We start from the raw sequence: 20,167 nt of genomic DNA on the forward strand, positions 1-20,167 counted from the left end.
ATCCTCCGCGAGCTGCGCTGGCTACCTGTCGATTTCCAGATGCGCTTCAAGGTGCTGTTAATCACCCATAAAGCCCTACATGGTAGTGGATCTGGATACTTGAGAGACCGCCTTCTGCCAATCACCTCCCTGCGACCAATAAGATCACACAGATTGGGCCTCCTCCGTATTCCATCGGCCAGCCAGTGTCGGCTGGCAACTACAAGGAGGAGGGCCTTCTCAGTAGTCGCCCCGACCCTTTGGAACGAACTCCCCGTGGAGATTCGTACCCTCACCACCATCCAGGCCTTCCGCACAGCCTTGAAGAACTGGCTAGCCCGTCAGGCCTGGGGATGAAGATAGTTGCCCCTCCCGAATGATGAATGCATGTTGGTTACTGTTTTTATTATATGTGTCTTTGTTATTGTCTGCATTTCCCCTTCCCTGATTTTATGTGAGCCGCCCTGAGTCCCCTCAGGGAAAAGGGCGGCCTACAAATGTCACCATAATAATAATAAAAAGTTAAAATCCATTCCCTCGACAATCTATAATCTATTAGTGTACTGATATTATTGGAATTCAATTTTAATAATTTAAATTTATTTATTGCAATGTTTTTGTGTAAGTTCAGACATATTAATTTTGTAAAAATAATATAATTTGATTCAAACATGTCTTCTCTCCACCACCACCACCTTTGCATCTACCCAGAAAATTCAATCAGAGTTGACAAGCCATGACATTACCTTGGATGAAATGAAGAAATGTAACTGTGGTAAAGATTCTTCCAAAAGGATATTCTCTCAAATTGATACTGTGCAGGTTTGTGAACTTAATTTGCTTTTGCAGATTAATTTAGAGTCTACTTTCAAATATTCAAAATAAAGTTTAATCATGTGTTTGAAAAAGAACTGAGATTGTGCAAAACTTTGGATCTGATTCAAAAATGTGCTTTGTAGCACATAGATTCTTGTTTAGTCTAATGTTTATAATGATCACTGGAATTTATAAAATTAATATTGGTTAATTTATCATGTTAATTAACCACTACGCACACCATTTATTTCATGACAAAACTTGACCACACTTAAAGTAATATATTAACTTAATTTCATTGACATACCATGATATATTAATTAAATTAATCAAATGGCTGGGTAATTATTTTAGATATGGCGTTAACAGCTCATGGTGGGTAGCAACATAAAATGAAAAATATGACGTAGTTTATCATGCAGAATTTCCAAACTCTGTTGAAATACATATAAGATAAACATATATGTCTCCTTCTCTTCCAGAAAGTTGTTTTTGGTCATTTCTATGTAGATTGTCTATTGATTCAGTCACATTTAATTTCTTTAAAATATGTTTCAGTCCAATTTTTATATACTGTACTTTCAAAAGAATAGTATAAAGATCCAAGATACGTATATTGTACCAGTGATTGGTTTCAATTTTTTTAGAACCTATTCTGCAGGTGTGGCCTGTTTTGTGGGAGTGGCTCAGCAGTCATGTGACTGGGTGGGCATGGCCAATTTGGAAAATGTGGTGAAACTCACTTAACAACACTCTTGCTTCGCAACCAAAATTTTGGGCTCAATTGTGGTCATAAGTTCTCTTTCTCTCTCTCTCTTTCTTTCTTTCTTTCTTTCTTTCTTTCTTTCTTTCTTTCTTTCTTTCTTTCTTCCTTCCTTCCTTCCTTCCTTCCTTCCTTCCTTCCTTTTGTCTCCCTCCCTCTTTCTTTCTTTCTTTCTTCCTTTGGTTCTTTCTTTCATTTGTCTCTCCCACTTTCTTTTTCTTTCCTTCTGTCTTTTTTCTTTCTTCCTTCCTTTCCTTCTTTCTCTTACTCTTTCTTTCTCTCTCTGTCTCTCTCTCTCTTTTCTCTCACTCTCCCTCCATTCCTTCCTTCCTTTCTTGTGTGTATCTCTCCCTCTTTCTTCCTTCCTTCCTTCCTTCCTTCCTTCCTTCCTTCCTTTCTTCTTTTCTCTCCTTTTCCTCTCTCTTCCCCCTCTCTCTCACACACATCCCTTCCAATTATATTCATAGATATATATATTTATGTACTAAAACCTGTGCCCAATAAATCCTATGATCACAGCATTCTGTGTCCTACAAGCCAATTCAAAGAGCTCCCAATTCAGCCTCTTACCACTCTGGGGGTTAACCGAATATGTTTAGTCATCCTGTTATCGCTTGGCCTTGGTTCCCGCCTTTTTAGCAGAGTGGCAGAGAGGGTTAATTTCAAACAGCTTTTTTTCCTTCTGTCGAAGCCAGATTTCTCTGCTGCTCAACGGGTGACCTGGTTGGTGTCCAAAGGTGTTGGGCATGCCATGGAAGGCACACATGTCACACACACAGACACACTGCGCTTGCCGCAATGCAAGGCCCATGTGTAAGGGGCCTCCAGCGATCAGTTGGGAGGCTGGCAAAAAAAGCATCTGTTTCTCTGCTGCCGTGGCTCTTCACTTACAGCTCATCACCACTGCCCTTGCAGCCCACCAGCTGCAGCCCTGCCTGGCTGGGTGGCTGGGTGTCTAGCTGGGAAAGCAGTGAGGGGGCGAGCGTCAGCCATCATCCCTACCTCTTTTTTTTGCGAGCTGCGGCAGCAGAGAAACAGAGGCTTCGTGGTGTATGTGTGTGTGTGTGTGTGACAGTCACTTCATTTCCAATGGCGGGGGGGGGGAATCCAGGCAGCTGTCAAAGAGAAGGGAGCAGCAGGCACCACGTGGGCTTCTACCAACAGCCAAAGAAGGAACAGGAGGGGAGGATTCTATTGTTGTGAGAAGAGAAGTCCACGTGACGCGTGCTCCCTTCTCTTTGACAGCTGCCTCATTTCCAATGGGGGTGGGGGAATCCATGCAGAGGAAGGAAAAACACATGGATTTCTTCCCCACCTCCATTGGAAACTAGGCAGCTGTCAAAGAGAAGGGAGCGCGTGCCATGTGGGCTTCTCACAACAGCTGAATCCTCCTCTCCTGTTTCTTCTTTGGCTATTGGAAGAAGCCCACATGGTGCATGTTGCTCCCTTCTCTTTGACAGCTGCCTCATTTCCAATGGTGGGGGGGGAAGAATCCATGCAGGGGGAGGAAAAACGCATGGATTTCTTCCCCACCCCCACTGGAAACCAGGTGGCTGTCAAAGAGAAGGGAACACACTCCACATGGGCTTCTCCCAATCCTCCGCTCCAGCAAAGGAAGTGAGTGGGTGGGGAAAGCCTGGTGCAGACAGGTAGAGTGAGTGAGCAAGCAGTGACTGGGCAAATGGGAGGAGCGAGCAAGTGGAGACTGGATGGGCAGGGGGAAAGAGTAGGGGGGCAGGCAAGGGGAGGGAGTGTTCTGGTACAGGGCCTCCGGAAGCTCAGGTATGGGAGGGCATGCTAAATTTCACAAAGGGGTATGTGCATACCAGTGCATACTGGCTGAAACCCACCCCTGTATTGTACCCTAAGGAGAGGTATACGTCTGTTTAATTGGATTTATTATTGAAGTTAAAGCTTTGTGCTCATATCTTTCCTTCCTTATATATTTTTCAGAAAAAATTGCAAGATGTCTTTATGAAATTTCGCTTGTTCCAAAAGCCAGCCAATTTTGAGCAGCGATTACAAGAAAGTAAAAATGTTTTAGATGAAGTAAAATTGCAAGTACCAAAGTTGGAATGGCGAAAAATTGAGCAGGAAGCAATGCAGTCACAGCTGGATAATTGTATGGTGAGTATTTCAAAGGAAGTTATCTCTCACAATGTCATGCATTTTATTATCCTTCAGGCAAATTGCAAACATGAGTTACATTTTGTTTAAATAAAAATACAGTTCCTCTTTTCTTGTATTCACCAGAAATTATATAAAACTCTTAGTGAAGTGAAATCTGAAGTGGAAACAGTAATAAAAATGGGGCGTCAGATTGTACAGAAGCAGCAAACCGAAAATCCCAAAGAACTAGATGAAAGGCTGACAGCTTTGAAATTACAATATAATGATTTGGGTGCCAAGGTATGCTTTCCAGCTTATTTTCTGATACTTATAAAGAAGATAAGTACACTTTGTATTTATTTTTTTATTTTTTTATTAGAAAATATATAACTTTCATTACCAAATATGTAAAGTGGTCAATTAATGCAGACAATTTAAATGTAATTCATGCCCTTGAAGGAACAAATTATTGTATATTTTATTTCTCCCTTATCTCTTATTCATACATATTGTATTTATGTTAAGTATGAAAGAGAACAATATATTTTTATATAAGGATTGGCCAAATGTACATGCTCACATATGTTCTTGTCTGTGATGCTTATATAAGCATTTATAAAACAATATCAATTTTTCACAATTATTTTTATGAATCTATATCCATCTATGTTTTATTTTCTGTATATGTAGATACATATTTAGAATAATTCTCTACTATCTTTTAGACAAATTATTATAATGTAGTACAACTACATTTAGTTTGTGATATTACTTTTAATTAGATAAGTTATACCAGGGGTCAACAACCCACAGCTCTGGAGCCTCATATGGCTCTTTCATCCATCTGCTGCAGCTCCTTGTGGCTGGTCGACTCCACAACTGATAGGGCTTTCAGTTAGGACAGGTAGAGGAAAAGGGACGTCATGGTAGGAGAAGACTCTATGGGGGGGGGGAACTGGACTTCTGGTCAGCTCCATAATTGAACACAGGGCTTTCGGTTAGGACCTTTGTGACTCTTTGAGTGTTTTAAGTTTGCTGATATAGTATTAGTAGTTATACTGAATTTATAACAGTTAGAATGTTTAGCTGTTTCTTATTTATATCTTATAAATAACTTGTTTTAGTTTACATACAAACTCAGCTTAAGAAGAGACCTGGAACAGAATTCATTCTTAATCTCAAGACTTGCTATACTTAGAATCAGAAAAAAAATTAAAATAACCTGTTAATGATTTTAATCAAATGGTAAATAATGGTAAAGTTGTAGAAGTTGTAGAAGTATAAGACCGAGCCTCTCCCCCTTAATCAAGGAAGTAAAGAGTCTTGAAACTTTGCATTTCAAAATGTTCCTTTTTTTAATTGAAAAAGAAGTGATAACTGGGCGAAAGCAAAGCAGGATCTGGGGTCCTTAAGACAATACAATAGGAATAAAAGAAGTTAGAATCCCCACCCAACCATCCGATGTGGATTTGCCCAATCTGCAGGTGTGAAGATGTTTTTTGTAAGGGACGCTCTGGGACAGTGATAAGAAGACTTTCTCAGGCTTGCTTCCTGAGTGATGCAGTCCACATGGCCCTCCCTCCCCACCCATTCCTTGAAAGGTGAGAAAGTGCCAGGCCTCTAGGCACCAGGCTAGAAATTATAAAGCAATTAATTACATGGTAGAGGACATATAGGAAAGAAGGATAGAAAAGTGTAGAGGTAAAGTTCCCCTCTCTTTCCTTGAAGAATTGCAGATTCACAGATCTGACAAGACGCTTTATTAATGTAGATATTTTTAACATTTTCTCAAAAAATAGTCAGAAAAATTGTTTAATTCATATATAATATCATAGTGGAAAATAATATTTAACTACCAACATGATGTTAATCTTTATCCTACCTGAATGTCTATGGAGATTCTCAGTCATCCAGGTCATGGTTGTCCCAAAGGTGCTTTTAAAGAGGTGGCTGGACTTTCTGGTTTTTCTTTGAAGATGTTTCACTTCTTGTCCAAGAAGCTTCTTCAGCTCTGACCTGGATGGTGGGGAATGGAAGGATTTATACTCCTTGCAGACAGCTGCACATTTGCATTATTTTAGTGAGTTGTTAAGGTCACCTAGAGATTTATCTATGTCATCAGGATCACCTGAGTGGTGCAAATTGGAGTGGAACCTTCTTGGACCTGTTGAAAGGACAGTGTTGTAGGTTGGAGATAGGTGATGTCATATACCTCCCCCTCTGTTGAGAGAAGGTTGTTCAATTTTGACATTGAGAACCTCTTTGATCCATCTTTCAAACCAGTGGTCTTCTCTGTCCAAAATGTGGACTTTGCTGTCTTGAAATGAGTGTCCTGTGTCTTTAAATGCTGAATTTAGTCCTGATGTGTTTGTTCTCTGATATTGTGTCATGCACTTATGAAGTGGTTGCTTTCTTTCCCCAATGTACAGATCTGCATATGGCTCACTGCATTGTACTGCATATACTAAGTTTCTCAATTTATGTATGGGTGTTTTATCTTTGGGATGGATAAGTTTCTACCTTAGTCTTGGGTTTGAAGTGTGCATGTATATTATATTGGCTGAAGATCCTCCTGAGCTGTCAGCTGTCAGAGCTGAAGAAGCTTCCTGGATGAGAAGCAAAAGGTCTTTAAAGAATAACCAGAAAGTCAATCACCTCTTTAAAAAGCATTTTTGAGATATCCAACCTGAACTTACATTAAAAATCATGGTGCACATGAACCCATAATTGTAATAGTACATAGTGCATAGATCTATATCAGACTATGAACCATTGAATGAAAATAACAGAATATTGGTAAATGGTAAATACAGCAATTATATAAAAATATAAAGGCCTTAAGATGGCAGTATTTTCTAGCTTTTAGCTACATTTAAAATGAGCTTGAGAAGCAATTTGGTATAATGATTAAGGTACCAGGCTAGAAATTGGGTGAGTTCTCATCCTGCTTAGGCACAAAGACAGCAGGATAGCTTTGGGCCAATCACTCTTTTTCAGCTTTAGGAAGAAGAAGATGGCAATTCACTTCTTAAATCTTGCCAACAAAATTGCAGGGATTAGTTTAGGCAGTTGCCAGGAGTCAATACTTACTTGAAGGCACACACACACAAAATTTAACAATAGATGGATCAGAGCATGTAAACTCAAACATCTATCTGCATTATTTACATGAACTGATTGCCCAAATTCTGTATGCTCTTAAATGATATAATTGTTGAAAGTAAGTAGTGAATTAATATTTAAATGAATATTTAAACTTATATCATAAAAATAACAATCATTTTGTTATTAGTTTCCCTGCTGTAAAATAATTTGTGAACTAATTTTTTGTATTATCAATATTTATTTATGGAAAAGAGCAATAGATTCTGCAATAGATTCTGCTGTCTAAAATATAGTAAAAGTTTTTATATAAATTGCATTTCAAATAATAAAAATACATTTATACATCATTATACTGAACCAGCAGACTAAATCATAGGCAAGAAATTGTTCGTATATTAAAAGCAAGCATGTCAAACAATAAATATTTTTACTAATGGTAATAAAATAGTAATACTAGAGAGAAAGTATTAGATTTTCTTTTTTAGAAAAACTCCTGTTTTAGGTACTTTTATGTTCCTGAAACATAAAAGATCCTAAAAAATTAAAATATAACATTCTTAATTAACAAAACTAATATTTCAACAACCTAGATATGCAGATGATACCAATCTAGACAGCATACTAAAAAAGCAGGAACATCACCCTGCCAACAAAAGTGTGATTAATGAAGGCTATGGTTTTCCCAGTTGCAATGTATGGCTGTGAAAGACCATAAGAAAGCCTGAGCGCCAAAGAATTGAGGTCTTTGAACTATGGTGCTGGAGAAGACTCCTGCGAATCCCTTGGACTGCAAGGCGATCAAACTGGTCAGTCCTAGAGGAGATCAACCCTGACTACTCTTTACAAGGCCAGATCCTGAAGATGAAACTCAAATACTTTGGCCACCAAATGAGAAGGAAGGACTCACTGAAGAAAAGCCTAATGCTGGGAACAATGAGGACAAAAAAAGAAGGGGACAACAGAGAATGAGGTGGCTGGTCATCAGAGCTAGATATAATCAGAAAAGTGTTGGCCTCTGCGGAAGCAGATAGGTTCACTCTTGAACTTAAAAATAAAGGAGAATAGGAATATTTTGAAGTCTGGAACAGATTTTATGATTGGTGTAAAACAAGGTGACAAGACTGGAACAAACTGTATATATTGTGATTGGACAGAAGGATAGATAATGCACTAAGTAGGCTAATAGTTAATGGTTGAGACTAATTGTGTATAATGTGAATGTATGGTCACTTCGACTCTGCGGTACTGTATTGTTTTAAATGTAAAAATAATAAAAATATATTTCAAAAACACAAAAAAAGAGAATGAGGTGGCTGGATGGAATCACTGAAGCAGTAGGCATGAGTTTAAATGGACTCCAGAGGATGGTAGAGGACAGGAAGACCTGGAGGAATGTTGTCCATGGGGTCGCAATGGGTCAGACACAACTTTGCAACTAACAGCAACAATATTTCAAGAGGCACAGTTCTCAAACAATTGTAGCCAGTTGGTGGTTAAATGGAAATGGGAGGAAAATTACAAAAAAACATGTAGACTTGAGTAATAGTAGCAGTTTGGGTGGTAGACATTTGTGAGTTGGGTTTTTAAATTTTCTTCCTTTTTAACATAGGTAACAGAGAAAAAACAAGAACTAGAGAAATGTTTGAAATTATCTCGGAAACTCAGAAAGGAAATGAATGCTCTGACAGAATGGCTGGCAATGATAGATTCAGAACTGACAAAGAGATCAGCAGTAGAAGGAGTGCCTATCAATTTAGATGCTGAACTTGCCTGGAGCAAGGTAAATATTTTTGTCTTACCTTTAAACTCACATAATTTTCCCTGCAGTCATCACCCTTTCTCAAAACAGTTTTCCTTCAGCATTATAAACTGCATATTATTTGATCCATAAATACTTAGGCCTTTGTCTTTTACTATCGCACGATTTTAACATTTCATGCTGTGTACCAAACCAGACAAACAAACAAAAACTATATGTCGTTATAAGTTTCAGGTGTTATATTGTTTAGTGAGGTACTGTCACTGCCCATTCATTTAATAACCAAGAAAGAAACCACTCAACTCCATATTTCAGAATTAAGTGTACTTTTACTGGCTACAAATGAAAGCAAAGCTGAATCTGAATAAAAAGGTGCGAAAGCAATAGATATCAATACATGATTCATTCCCCTCCCCTTGGTGCCCCAGTCCATAGTCCAATCATATTTCACCCAACTGTCAGATGGGAAACATCTTCAAAAATCATCATCAGGATGGAATGCTGGACAGTTGGCCTTGGAGGGAAACTCCCTTCCTTCCACATGCGCAAAGAGATGGTGAGAATAACTCCCTAATAAACAGTCCTCCAGTACAGAATGATTCCCTTCCCAAATACCATGCCCTCCCTCCCCGTTTCAATGGCAGCGAAAAGCAGCAGCGAAGCAGAGGCTGACCTCCGGCCCTCCTCCAGAAAAAGACGGTCATGTTTGCAGAAATGAAAGAACACAAACAAACAAACAAACAACAGGACATAGAAGAGAAAAAGGGAAATGGGGAAATTAGAAATTCGAAGTGAGGTCAGGGCTTGTCTAGGTAAGCAGAGTAGAACTTGCGGAGCAGACGAGGAACCCGCACATGGGATTTATCAATCCATTCAGTATGAGAAGGAGGGAAATGTTTCCAAGCCACAAGATGCTGAATACGGTTCCTATGTTTACAAGAGTCCAAAATTTCTTGAACCTCAAAGTGTTGCTCACCCTCAACCAGAAGCGGAGCAGGTGGAAGCAGGAAAGGAGCCCTCAGTGGAGAAGTACGTTCCGGCTTCAGGATATTAACATGAAAAACAGGATAAACACGGTTAAGATATTTAGGCAATTGGAGACGGACGGAAACAGGGCTGATAACCTTGATAATCGGAAACGGGCCAACGTATTTGGGACCCAACTTTTTAGACTTTTGAGTGATCTGAAGAAACTTAGTGGATAAATAGACACAATCACCAACTTTATATTCCCTCAGTTTCACCCTTTTCCTATCTGCCTGTTTCTTGTCTGCACGGTGTGCAGCATCCAGCGCCCGGTACGTTAAAGGCCACATCTTTTGGAGGCAATCACTCCACTCAGAGAGGGACAACACCTGTGATTTCTCGTGAGGAATCACAGGGATAGGCACAAAATCATGTCCGTATACCACCCTGAAGGGCGTAAAACCTGTGCTACTGTGCACCCAGTTGTTGTATGCCACTTCAGCATGAGGCAACAATTTCACCCAATTATCTTGCTGGTAGTTGATGAAACAGCAAAGATATTGTTCCAGCACTGAATTGGTCCTCTCGCAGGCCCTATTAGTCTGAGGGTGGTGGGCGGAGCTCAACCCCTGGGCAGAGCCAATCAACTTCAGGAACTCCTTCCAAAACAACAAGGTGAACTGGACCCCCCTATCCAAAATGATGTGGTCCGGAACCCCATGTAAGCGATAGACATGTGTGATGAACAACTTAGCCAGGGATTTGGCGGACAGGATCTTGGAACAAGGAATAAAATGAACTTGCTTGGAGAATAACCCAAATCACTGTATTATCCTGACTCTCTGGAAGTTCAACAATGAAATCCCTTCCACAGTGTTCCAGGGTGGGCTACCAGCTGGAGCAACCCCTGGGGTTTACCCGGTGGGCGTTTTGCTGCAGCACAAGTGGGGCAACTAGCCACATAGGATTCAATGTCTTTTTTCAATGAGGGCCACCAAAATTGCCTCTTGACAAGGTGTAGGGTCTTTACAAACCCAAAGTGTCCGGCTCTAGGCAAACTCTAGGCCTGCTCTAGGCAAACAAAAGAATTTCATAGCAAAAATAATCAAGCATACTTTTTGAAACTGTTATTCAATTATATCCTTATTTTCATTTTTGTTTATTTTAAATTAAGATGATATACAACTTATTTACTAGAATTTGTGAGTGTGTGGATAACATGGGGATTGTGCAGGTGGGTGCTGTAAAATGCATTATAAATGTGGGCAGACCTGTAGGGACTGTGCTCAAGTGGGGATTGCTGCAGGGGGGCATGCTATAGACTTCAAGCAGGCAAAGGATGCTAGATCCCTGGACTCTCTTACTCCACAGTGGGGCTTCTTGAGAGAAAAAAGCAGCAAGGATTGTCTTATATAAATGATTTGTGACCTTTTCTGTTGTTTATTAAGTTTATTAACAAATATATCTTTGCTATTTTACTTTTTTATATGATGACTATTTTATGTGAATTCATATTCAGAATTGAATATACTTCATACAAAATTATGTCATTATATCATAAACAAATGACTTGGCATGATTTTTAACTTATATAAGGTGCATTTCACCACCTTTTTTTTTCTTTTAAGGTGCATTTCATTACCAAATACATCTTGTTAAAGAAAAAAAGTGTTTTTCATATATTTTACATATTTTATTTTTCTTAACTGAATTAAAATTTTTGTTTCAATTTGGTTTTTAAACTGCTTAGCAGTCATTAAAAGCAAGAATCTGAGAGGGGTCTTAAATATATAATATTTTTTAATAAATTTTAAATCTAAGTAATCTAGAAGTGATCAACATTTTTTCTATTTTTTATTTTATTCAAAGGGAAGTTAAAATGCAAAACTCCAAAATAATAATAATAAAAAATCAAGACTTTAAAAAAGTGCATTGAAAAGAAAAAACAATATACAAATGTTATTAATTGATTAATACATTAATACATTACTACAGTATTGGTTCCTATTCCTGGCAAAACATTTGTTTCTTTTTTTTCTGTTTCAAGGTTTTTATTTTTTTAATACAAACTTACACCTATTATATAAACAAAGTGTTGTCTGGGTTTTTCCTTTAACATCCTCTCATTAATACAATCCATTTTACATCATAGTTCTCTTTTCACTTTCAGCCAAATTATTCTCTTCCTTTATTTTTCATCTTTATACTTATTTTTTCTTCATACATAAACAGTATCTTCAATTGCCCCTTCAAAGTTACACCAAATTATCATTTTATATTTTCTCCATTGGTCTATTTTCATTGGTCTATTTTACTATAAACAATATTCAATTTTAACATAGACAACTTTTCTTTCAATTTTTTATCCACAATTGACAATATGCTATAATTTCTTAATTAGTAACATCACAATAACAAACTTACTACTAGTCCCTTTAGTGTACTAATGTAACTTTTTTTTCATTTCTTCCTCTTTTAACCATTTTCTCTTGGGTTCTCAAGAATTCCACTTTTAATCATTTTTCTTCTTCTCCCCCTTTCTCCTAACTTCTTCCTTTTCATATTTTATGGTTATTGTATCTTTTTATTTAATACTATACTATCTTTAGTATTTAATTTTATTTTAGTAATTTCCCCCAGAGTTTTCCCTGTTCTCCTCCATTCCTTACTGTTTTGTGATTTTTGGGGGGGGAGGGGGGAATCTCCCCCTTAGGTTTTTTTTGTGACTGTAAATTTCAGTGAAATCATCTATCTGCATTTTATTTTCAATTCTTCTTTCTTCCATATTAACTTCCTATTCCCAATTTGTGCCCTCTTTTACCACCTCTTCTCCCATTTCTTCTCTATGTGCTCCCTTTGATTTTCTATCTTTTTTTTACCAATTGACATTTCACATGCACTTTTCAGCATCCCAAATAATTCTTCATACATCAAACTCCCCATAATACAAATTTAGCTATTGTAACAGATTTTTAAATTTTGGGGTTATACCATATTTAATTACATATTTAGGATCTTCTAAATTCTATATGCTCAATTTTAGTATTAGTCCAGTCCAGTCCAAGTTGAAGGTTAGGGTTAGGGTTAGTATCTCTTCCTGGAGCCAAGGTCACACTTCACAGCTGCACTTTCACTTTCTTTCTTTCACTAGCTGGCATAGTACTTTCTGCTCGCTGGTAGATGTCCAACAGCTGACTGTCAATAGTTATCAAAAGTGCTTTAAATCAATAAAATAAAATAAAATAAGGAGAAAAGGGACTTCCCCCTGGGCTCTTTCTTTTTGTTATTTAGTTTCTTCACTTCCAAACTGCAGAAGACAAAATCATCTGAGGCTTTGGTATTTTAACCTCCGCTGCCTCCTTTTTCTTCAATAAAATTCCCCAAAAGCCAGTTAGCTGCTAATTCCACTTCGGGATCCTTTTTAAGATTTAAATCAGATTTTCTTTTTACCTGTGAGTTGACTCACCTGGTTTCAACACTCCATTCCAACACTGTTCCAGCACAAATAGCTTAATCCGGATGCCCCAGCTTTGTGGCAATCATTTAGTTATGGCTGCCACCACTGCTGCCAGTTTGAAGAGCTTTTTCTCTGACCTACCGAGGAACTGCTGGTTTTTCTTGGTTGTCCGAGAAATCTTTTTTCCTTTCCCATCTCTCCAAGATGGTTCCCGTCTGAAGACCTCTCAACAACAGTTTGTCAGGCTGGATTTTCACAAAACTTGGCATTGCTCGCTATTTTCCAACCAGTCTTGCCACAATGCTTCTGGTTTCCCCCACATTTGTTTCTTAATGGTATCTCTTATCAATTATTGTCTAATTAAATATAATAAACTTTAAAAGAGCTAATTTTAATAGAGTTCAGCAGGGGGTTAAAAGTTAAAACCCAGGCTTGCTTAGAAAGGAAGATAGATTTGCCCAGTGACTTTCTGACTGCTCCCACAGGGAACTGGAATCTTCAAAACTCCCTTCCCAAGAGGATTCACAGCCATCCAAAAATCATCTTGGGTCATTCCTAACTGCTCCCATTCAGATCCAGGCAGCAGGCACTGCCAGAGAAGCAGCTTTGTCAGCAAAAACAGCAGATCATTGGCAAGAGAGGGAAAAGGCTGTTGCTGTATAACAGCCATTTTGTGGAGGCACAATCAACAAATTCTTAACATATTTATCATTAGCTGCTTGATTAGTTGTAATGCTTTAGGGTGCTCCATTATTATATTCACTATTAATGCAGATTTAGTTCTCTTTCAATTTATTTTAATACACAAAGTGTTCCAATATATGAACGGCAATACTGTTATGCATAATACAAATTTCAGCGTCATTGTCTTCACATTTACTGTTATGCATTCCATATGTACTTTTCACAGGGAACACAGTTAGAGACTGAAAAAAGACAGCATCAGCTGAAGATTATCACTGACATGGGAGAGGGACTGAAGATGGTGCTTAAAGGGAAAGAAAGATTGGTGAATGATAAACTCAGCCTTCTTAGTAGTAACTGGATTGCAGTAACTTCAAGAGCTGAGGAATGGCTTAATTGGCTGCTGGTAAGAGTTACCAATTAGTACTTCCCTACTTTGATGATCCCAGAGATGGAACATCACTTTTTTAGTTTTTTAGACAGAGTTCCCAAGTGATTTATGTCTTATTTTTTATAATAAAGACTTGCCTTTAAAATCACAATGATAGATATCAATTTTGTGTTTGTAACTAAGAGAGCGCTATTTTTTTTTAAAAAAATCTCTATATTCTAAAAATTGCTGCACATTTTTCATTTATTAATTCTAGAAAAATTATATTAGTAATTATATAATAATTTTAAAGATTCCTAAATTAATGTTATGGCATAGTTTTTAAATTGCTTTCCTTGAACTGCAGGAATATACATTTTTAAATAAAAGTGGCTACAGGTAGTCTTCAAGTTATGAATGTAATGGAGCTTGCCCATTCCATTCATAACCCAAGGATTCATGGGAGTGAATCTTGTATCTTGAACAAATTCACTCCCTCCTTTCACCCATGCATTTACTAATAAAATGTGAGGCTCATTAAGTGCACATGGGATATTTCAGAGTGGGGAAAGCCATTGGGAAGACATACCAATGGAATAGGCCAACTGCCTAAGACCATCCAAGGCCTCCCTGACCCACTAAAATACTTCATGCTGGCTCAAATTATTTTCCACCCAAGCTGCCACACTGGGTCACTTATCTTGTGAATATCTAGAAAGCAGACACCTCTCCAGCCTCATGTGTTCCATTCGGCCCTCCCTAGGCCTCCCAAGGCCCATTGCAGGCCAGTATGGAACCTCTGGGGGTTAGAACTGGCCCTCTGAGGCACGTTTTGGCCCTCCACAGGCCTACCCCAGCCCATTGCAAGCCGAAATGGAGCCTCTGGGGGCCGTATTCAAATCTCTGTGGGTGGGATCTGGCTCTCCAAGGCTCTGCCCCTCTGTGAGCTTACTCCGGCCCATTTGCAGGCTGAAATGGAGCATCCAGGGACTGGATCTGAGTCTCAGAAGCCCTGATCACAGGCCAAACAGGGCTTCTGAGAGGCGGATCTGCCTCATAGAACCTCAATTTCGGCCAGCAAGATTCTGTGTGAGGCCTCTGAATGATTGAATGGAGCTTCTAAGGGGCAGATCTGCTCCTTAGAAGCCCTGTTTAGCCAGCCCTGTTTGGCCAGCCCATTAAAGGTTGAATGGGGCTTCTGAGAGGTGTATCTGCCCCATCAAAGCTCCATTTCGGCCAGCAAGTTGCCAGTCAAGGCCTCTGGATGGTCAAACAGGGCTTTTGAGGAGTGGATCTGCCCCTCAGAAGTTCCATTTTGGCCAGCAACATGCAGGAAGAATGTTGCAGAGCCTCTGCAGTTGTTCATAAGGGCAAACAACTGCCGTGGTACTGCAAGATTCATAGTTTCAGGGCTTGTTTGGAAACACTGATTGCATAACTTCGAATGTTTACTAAGGAAATGCTCATAACCCAGGAATTACCTGCTCACTTTGGATCCCACTGTCTATATCATTCCAACAAATGGACAGCTCTCTTTGCTTCATCTCTCCCTTTATATGTAACTTTGTAAAGAATTAGAACTAAGTTATAATTTTTTTCTGATTTTACCCAGTATTTAAACCTTATTTTTTCAGTTCTAAAGTTAGTTTCATGGAACTGCGTTTATAGTTTTTGTACTTTGATAATATAATAATTTATGTAGTAATGCATTTTTTTCTGTTTCCCTTTGATCCTAATTGTTTAGTAACATGTTGGTTTCTCTTTACCTACTTCTAGACATATCAGAAACATATGGAAACATTTTTTCAAAATGTTGCTAATATCACCACATGGATATATCAAACAGAAATACTCTTGGATGAATCTGAAACCCAGAACCCTCAACAGAGAGCCAATATTCTAAAGGTAACAAATGCAAACCTCTGAAAATTATTTTTTAAAGGCTAGTTGATTCTTTGTACATGAACATAATTGTATCACAGATTTGCCCTGTGGGTTTTCAAGTAAACTTTTGAACTTAGAGCACATTATAGCAATAGCAGTTAGACTTATATACCGCTTCATAGGGCTTTCAGCCCTCTCTAAGGAGTTTACAGAATCAGCATATTGCCCCCACAGTCTGGGTCCTCATTTCACCCACCTCAGAAGGATGGAAGGCTGAGTCAACCTTGAGCCGGTGAGATTAGAACCGCTGAACTGCAGATAACAGTCAGCTGAAGTGGCCTGCAGTACTGCACCCTAACCACTGCGCCACCTCGGCTCTCTTAATGTTTCTCTTCAAAATAATACTATATGTTAAAATTCTTAGAAAGCAAAGACCAGGGGCCTCACCAGTCAAGTGAGGAAAAGGAAAGAATTTTTAAAATAAGTAAAAAGGCCAGGGTAGTTGCTGCCAGACTCCAAGTCACAGTGACTTTGAATCTGCTTAGTGTTAACTGTAGGGGAAGGCTAGAGAACTATGGGCCTCCTTTGCGTAAGGAATTTTTCGCCTTTTAACAGTTAAGCAAGGGTTAAAAAGCAAAAAAATTCATATGCAAAGGAGGCATGTGATTCTCCTGCCTCCTGATCTGGGAGCAGTGGATCATGCCTTGCAGTTGAGCGACTGCGCAATCTAGCAGCAGGAGCCTTGCTTGTAAAATGCGCCTGTGTTGGAAAAGTTCATGCTCTGAGCAAGTTCAACTCTCTAGCGTGCAAGTAAAGTTTCTTTGGTTTTTCCAACCTTTTACCATTATGTCTATGGAGAGGTTCTCAATCATTCAGATCTGTGCTTTTTCCAAAGGTGAGTGGACTTTCTGGGGTCCCCCCCCTTTTCAGATGTTTCTTTTCTCATGCAAGAGGATAGAAGAACCAAAAGCTTCATGGATGAGAAGCGAAACGTTTTCAAAGGGGGGGGGAAATACTCCAAGAAAGTCAACTCGCCTTTTGGAAAAAAAAACACCTTTGGGACCACTTCTTCTTGGGTTAATGTGCCTGGCGTTTGGGGACTTTAAAAGGATGCGTGTTTCTCACTTGCATTCTTTATATTTCGCTACGTCCTTTGTTCAGTGTATTGGTATTTCCATTGTCTGATAACTGCCAGGACGCTTTTAATGTTTTGTTACAGCCGCCCATTCCAAAACGCAATATTTCACATATTTTAAAGGAATAGTCATGGCAAAGCGAGAGGTTAGTCCACTTTAAGCTCCCAGGTGGGGTTTTGCTGTTTTGGAAATGCGTTGCTGTAATCCAGTGGGGCACATCATATTTCCCTGCCTGCCTGGGCAAACCATTAAACAGTGTTTTGTCAGTGTCAGCTGACAGGGTGCATTGTAAATGGTGATCAACTGCAAATGGATGAACCGTTAGGCCGGCAGTTGCTTTTCCCATTGGGCTTGCTCAAAAACACATGGTGGGTTTTTTGGTTTTTTTGCTTGGCTTGGAATAGTGAGGCGTACTCGGAAGGATGGCTGCTTCTATGCCAGAGGCAATCAGTTTGGGGGAGACTCGAGTTCACATTAAAAAGAATTAGTAATATATCGTTGCTAAGACTGGCCACCTGCAAAGGACCTCCCCAGACTTGTTTTGATGAGTGCAGGGCAACTGATGGTAGTTTGCACCGGCCGCACCTGCTCAAACTAGCCTCAAACTAGCCTCAGTCGCCCCGTGTTCAGCAAAGCAAGCCCGGGGAGGTCCTTTGTGGGCTGCCAGTCTTAGCCGCTTGCGCCCGGCACTGCAGCTGAAGTGAAGCCCCAAAGCCCCCGCTGCCACCAGAATATCTGCTGCTACCTCCTCCTCCAACAGCACTGCTGGATTTGCCGCCCAACGCTGCGGCTGAGGTGAAGTCAGCAAAGGTCCCACTGGTGCCCCTGCCCATGGCAGCGGCGTCTCCCCCTTCGCTCGGAGCACCTGAGCTGGGCTCCGCATTAACCCTTCCCCCTCCTCCTCTGCCGTGCTTTTGAGGAGCCATGAGTCCGTGGGAGGGAGAGGGAGCAGGAAAAAAGGCCGCAGCGCCGGGCAGCAAATGTGGTGATGCTGTTGGAGGAGGAGGAGGAGGCAGCAGCAGTTATTCTGGTGGCGGGGGCTCGTCGGCATCTTCAGCGGCAGCCCTCCCCCCCCCCCATGAATAAAGCGAAGTGGAGCAGTTCCATGCAGATGATGTCATCGCATCATGACTGGAGGAGGAATTCTGGGAGTTGAAGTCCACAAATCTTAAAGCTGTGCCGGGGCTTCAGCGGGGCTTTTGCACTTGCCTCACCAGTCATGAAGCTCACCGCACATCATTGGCAAAGACCATTTCAGAATATGAGGTCTTGTGAACAAAATATTTATTGTTAAATAATAATATAGTAGTCTTTTACATATAATGCAACTCCACCTCCTCTTATGGGATTTGGGGATTTTTGAACATTTTATATCTATCAGTATGTTCCATTCAAGAGTTTCATCCCACCAAGTTTCTGTAATTCCAACTATATCATATGTACCTTCATGTATTAATAATTCAAGTTCACCTTGTTTGTTCCCCAACTTTGTGCATTTGTATATAGGCATTTGAGATCATTATGTCTGACTCTTGGTGTGTTTCCTATGTCTCCTATTAGGTGTTTGAATTTGTCTTCCTTCTCATCCTTCCTTATTTGATTTGTTTTCTAGGGATTTTTGTTTGGAGATCCTAAAGATTGTTCATCCTCCCCCCCCCCAATTTTAGTTTAAAGCCCTCCTGATAAGTTGAGCCAGTTGTTTTCCTAAACCATTCTTCCCAGTTTTTCTGTTGTGGTCTGGCAGCCACCCGTCCCTCTGGCAGCTGAATCAAGGCAATCTGAGAGCTTTGAGGGGGAAGAGAGAATGGATCTGTCAGAGATAGAGACATAGTGTGAGCCATCCATCAGCCCTCAGATGGAGAGTCAACACCCCCCCAGATCTGGAGGTCGTTGATTAGGAAGAGGAGGAACAGCTGTGTCCGATCCCTGACACACAGATGCAAAGAAGACAGAGAAGAGGAAAACGGGGAATCTATGGGCTGGTCCTTAGGACGGAAGAACTACTACTGCTAGCTAACCCCCACCCTAGCTCTAGGGATAAAAGGCAGTGGGCAGAGGCAAATAGGTGTGGCAGACAACTATTCAGCTCCCTGTCATCAGACACTGATAGCCTGAACTTCTGAATCCTATTTGGAACTTAACAGAATTCTTTGTTGGAATCTGTGGCACTGAGCATGTGTGAGTGTGCGTCTGCTGTGGTAGAAAGCGAGGATTTCTTTTGCAAGTGTGGAGGGAGGGAGGGAGGGAGGGAGGGAGGGAGGGAGAGAGAGAGAGAGAGAGAGAGAGAGAGAGAGAGAGAGAGAGGATGTTGACCTTTTGTTGGCAGTACAGATGAAAAACTACTTGTGCACCTAACACCTTAATTTTCTTGCCTATCACTCAATATTGTTTTCAGGTCCATTTTTGTGTCATTCATCCCTACATGTAGAAGTAGAAAAGGGTAATAATCAGTGGGTTTTATTATTTTGGTTAGGTTCTCAGCCACATCTTTCATTTTTGTTCTAAGTGATATATATATATATATATATATATATATATATATATATGTATGTATGTATGTATGTATGTATGTATGTATGTATGTATGTATATATATATATATATGTTTTCTGAGGTTTTCGCGGGTGTTAGTATGTAGGTCTCTAGTTGTTCGGGTTTTCTCCCGCGTAGAATTGGAGATGTCTTGGCGACGTTTCGACGAAGTCACATTCGTCATCTTCAGGCTGCTGCTGACTACTTCAGGTTTGGTGTTTCCAGGAGTAGTGTGGACTACTTCACTACTCCTGGAAACACCAAACCTGAAGTAGTCAGCAGCAGCCTGAAGATGACGAATGTGACTTCGTCGAAACGTCGCCAAGACATCTCCAATTCTACGCGGGAGAAAACCCGAACAACTAGAGACCTACATATATATGTATGTATGTATGTATGTATGTATGTATGTACGTGCACATACATACATACATACATACATATATATTTATTTATTTTCAGACAAACACACAACACATATACTGTAACATAAAAGCCCCTTCAATTACACACAGTGTGTTGATTGGTTACAAAGTCTTTCTGTGTCCTTTCCGTGGTCCTCACTTGAATTTTATCAAAATTCACATATTAAAAATCAAGATATCTT

At 39.8% G+C, this 20,167-nt stretch overlaps 1 protein-coding gene across 1 annotated transcript in view; it reads left to right on the forward strand.

Annotated features, from left to right (window-relative positions):
* Positions 1-20,167, forward strand: part of DMD (dystrophin) — a 1,161,901-nt gene that overhangs the window by 372,845 nt on the left and 768,889 nt on the right. Inside the window, 6 exon segments of the mRNA XM_032219839.1 lie at positions 691-801; positions 3,512-3,685; positions 3,812-3,967; positions 8,382-8,552; positions 13,865-14,044; positions 15,785-15,913. Of these exon segments, the coding sequence (XP_032075730.1) occupies positions 691-801; positions 3,512-3,685; positions 3,812-3,967; positions 8,382-8,552; positions 13,865-14,044; positions 15,785-15,913 (921 nt within the window).

The sequence above is a fragment of the Thamnophis elegans genome, chromosome 6 (assembly GCF_009769535.1).
Source record: "Thamnophis elegans isolate rThaEle1 chromosome 6, rThaEle1.pri, whole genome shotgun sequence".
Classification (NCBI taxonomy): Eukaryota; Metazoa; Chordata; class Lepidosauria; order Squamata; family Colubridae; genus Thamnophis; species Thamnophis elegans.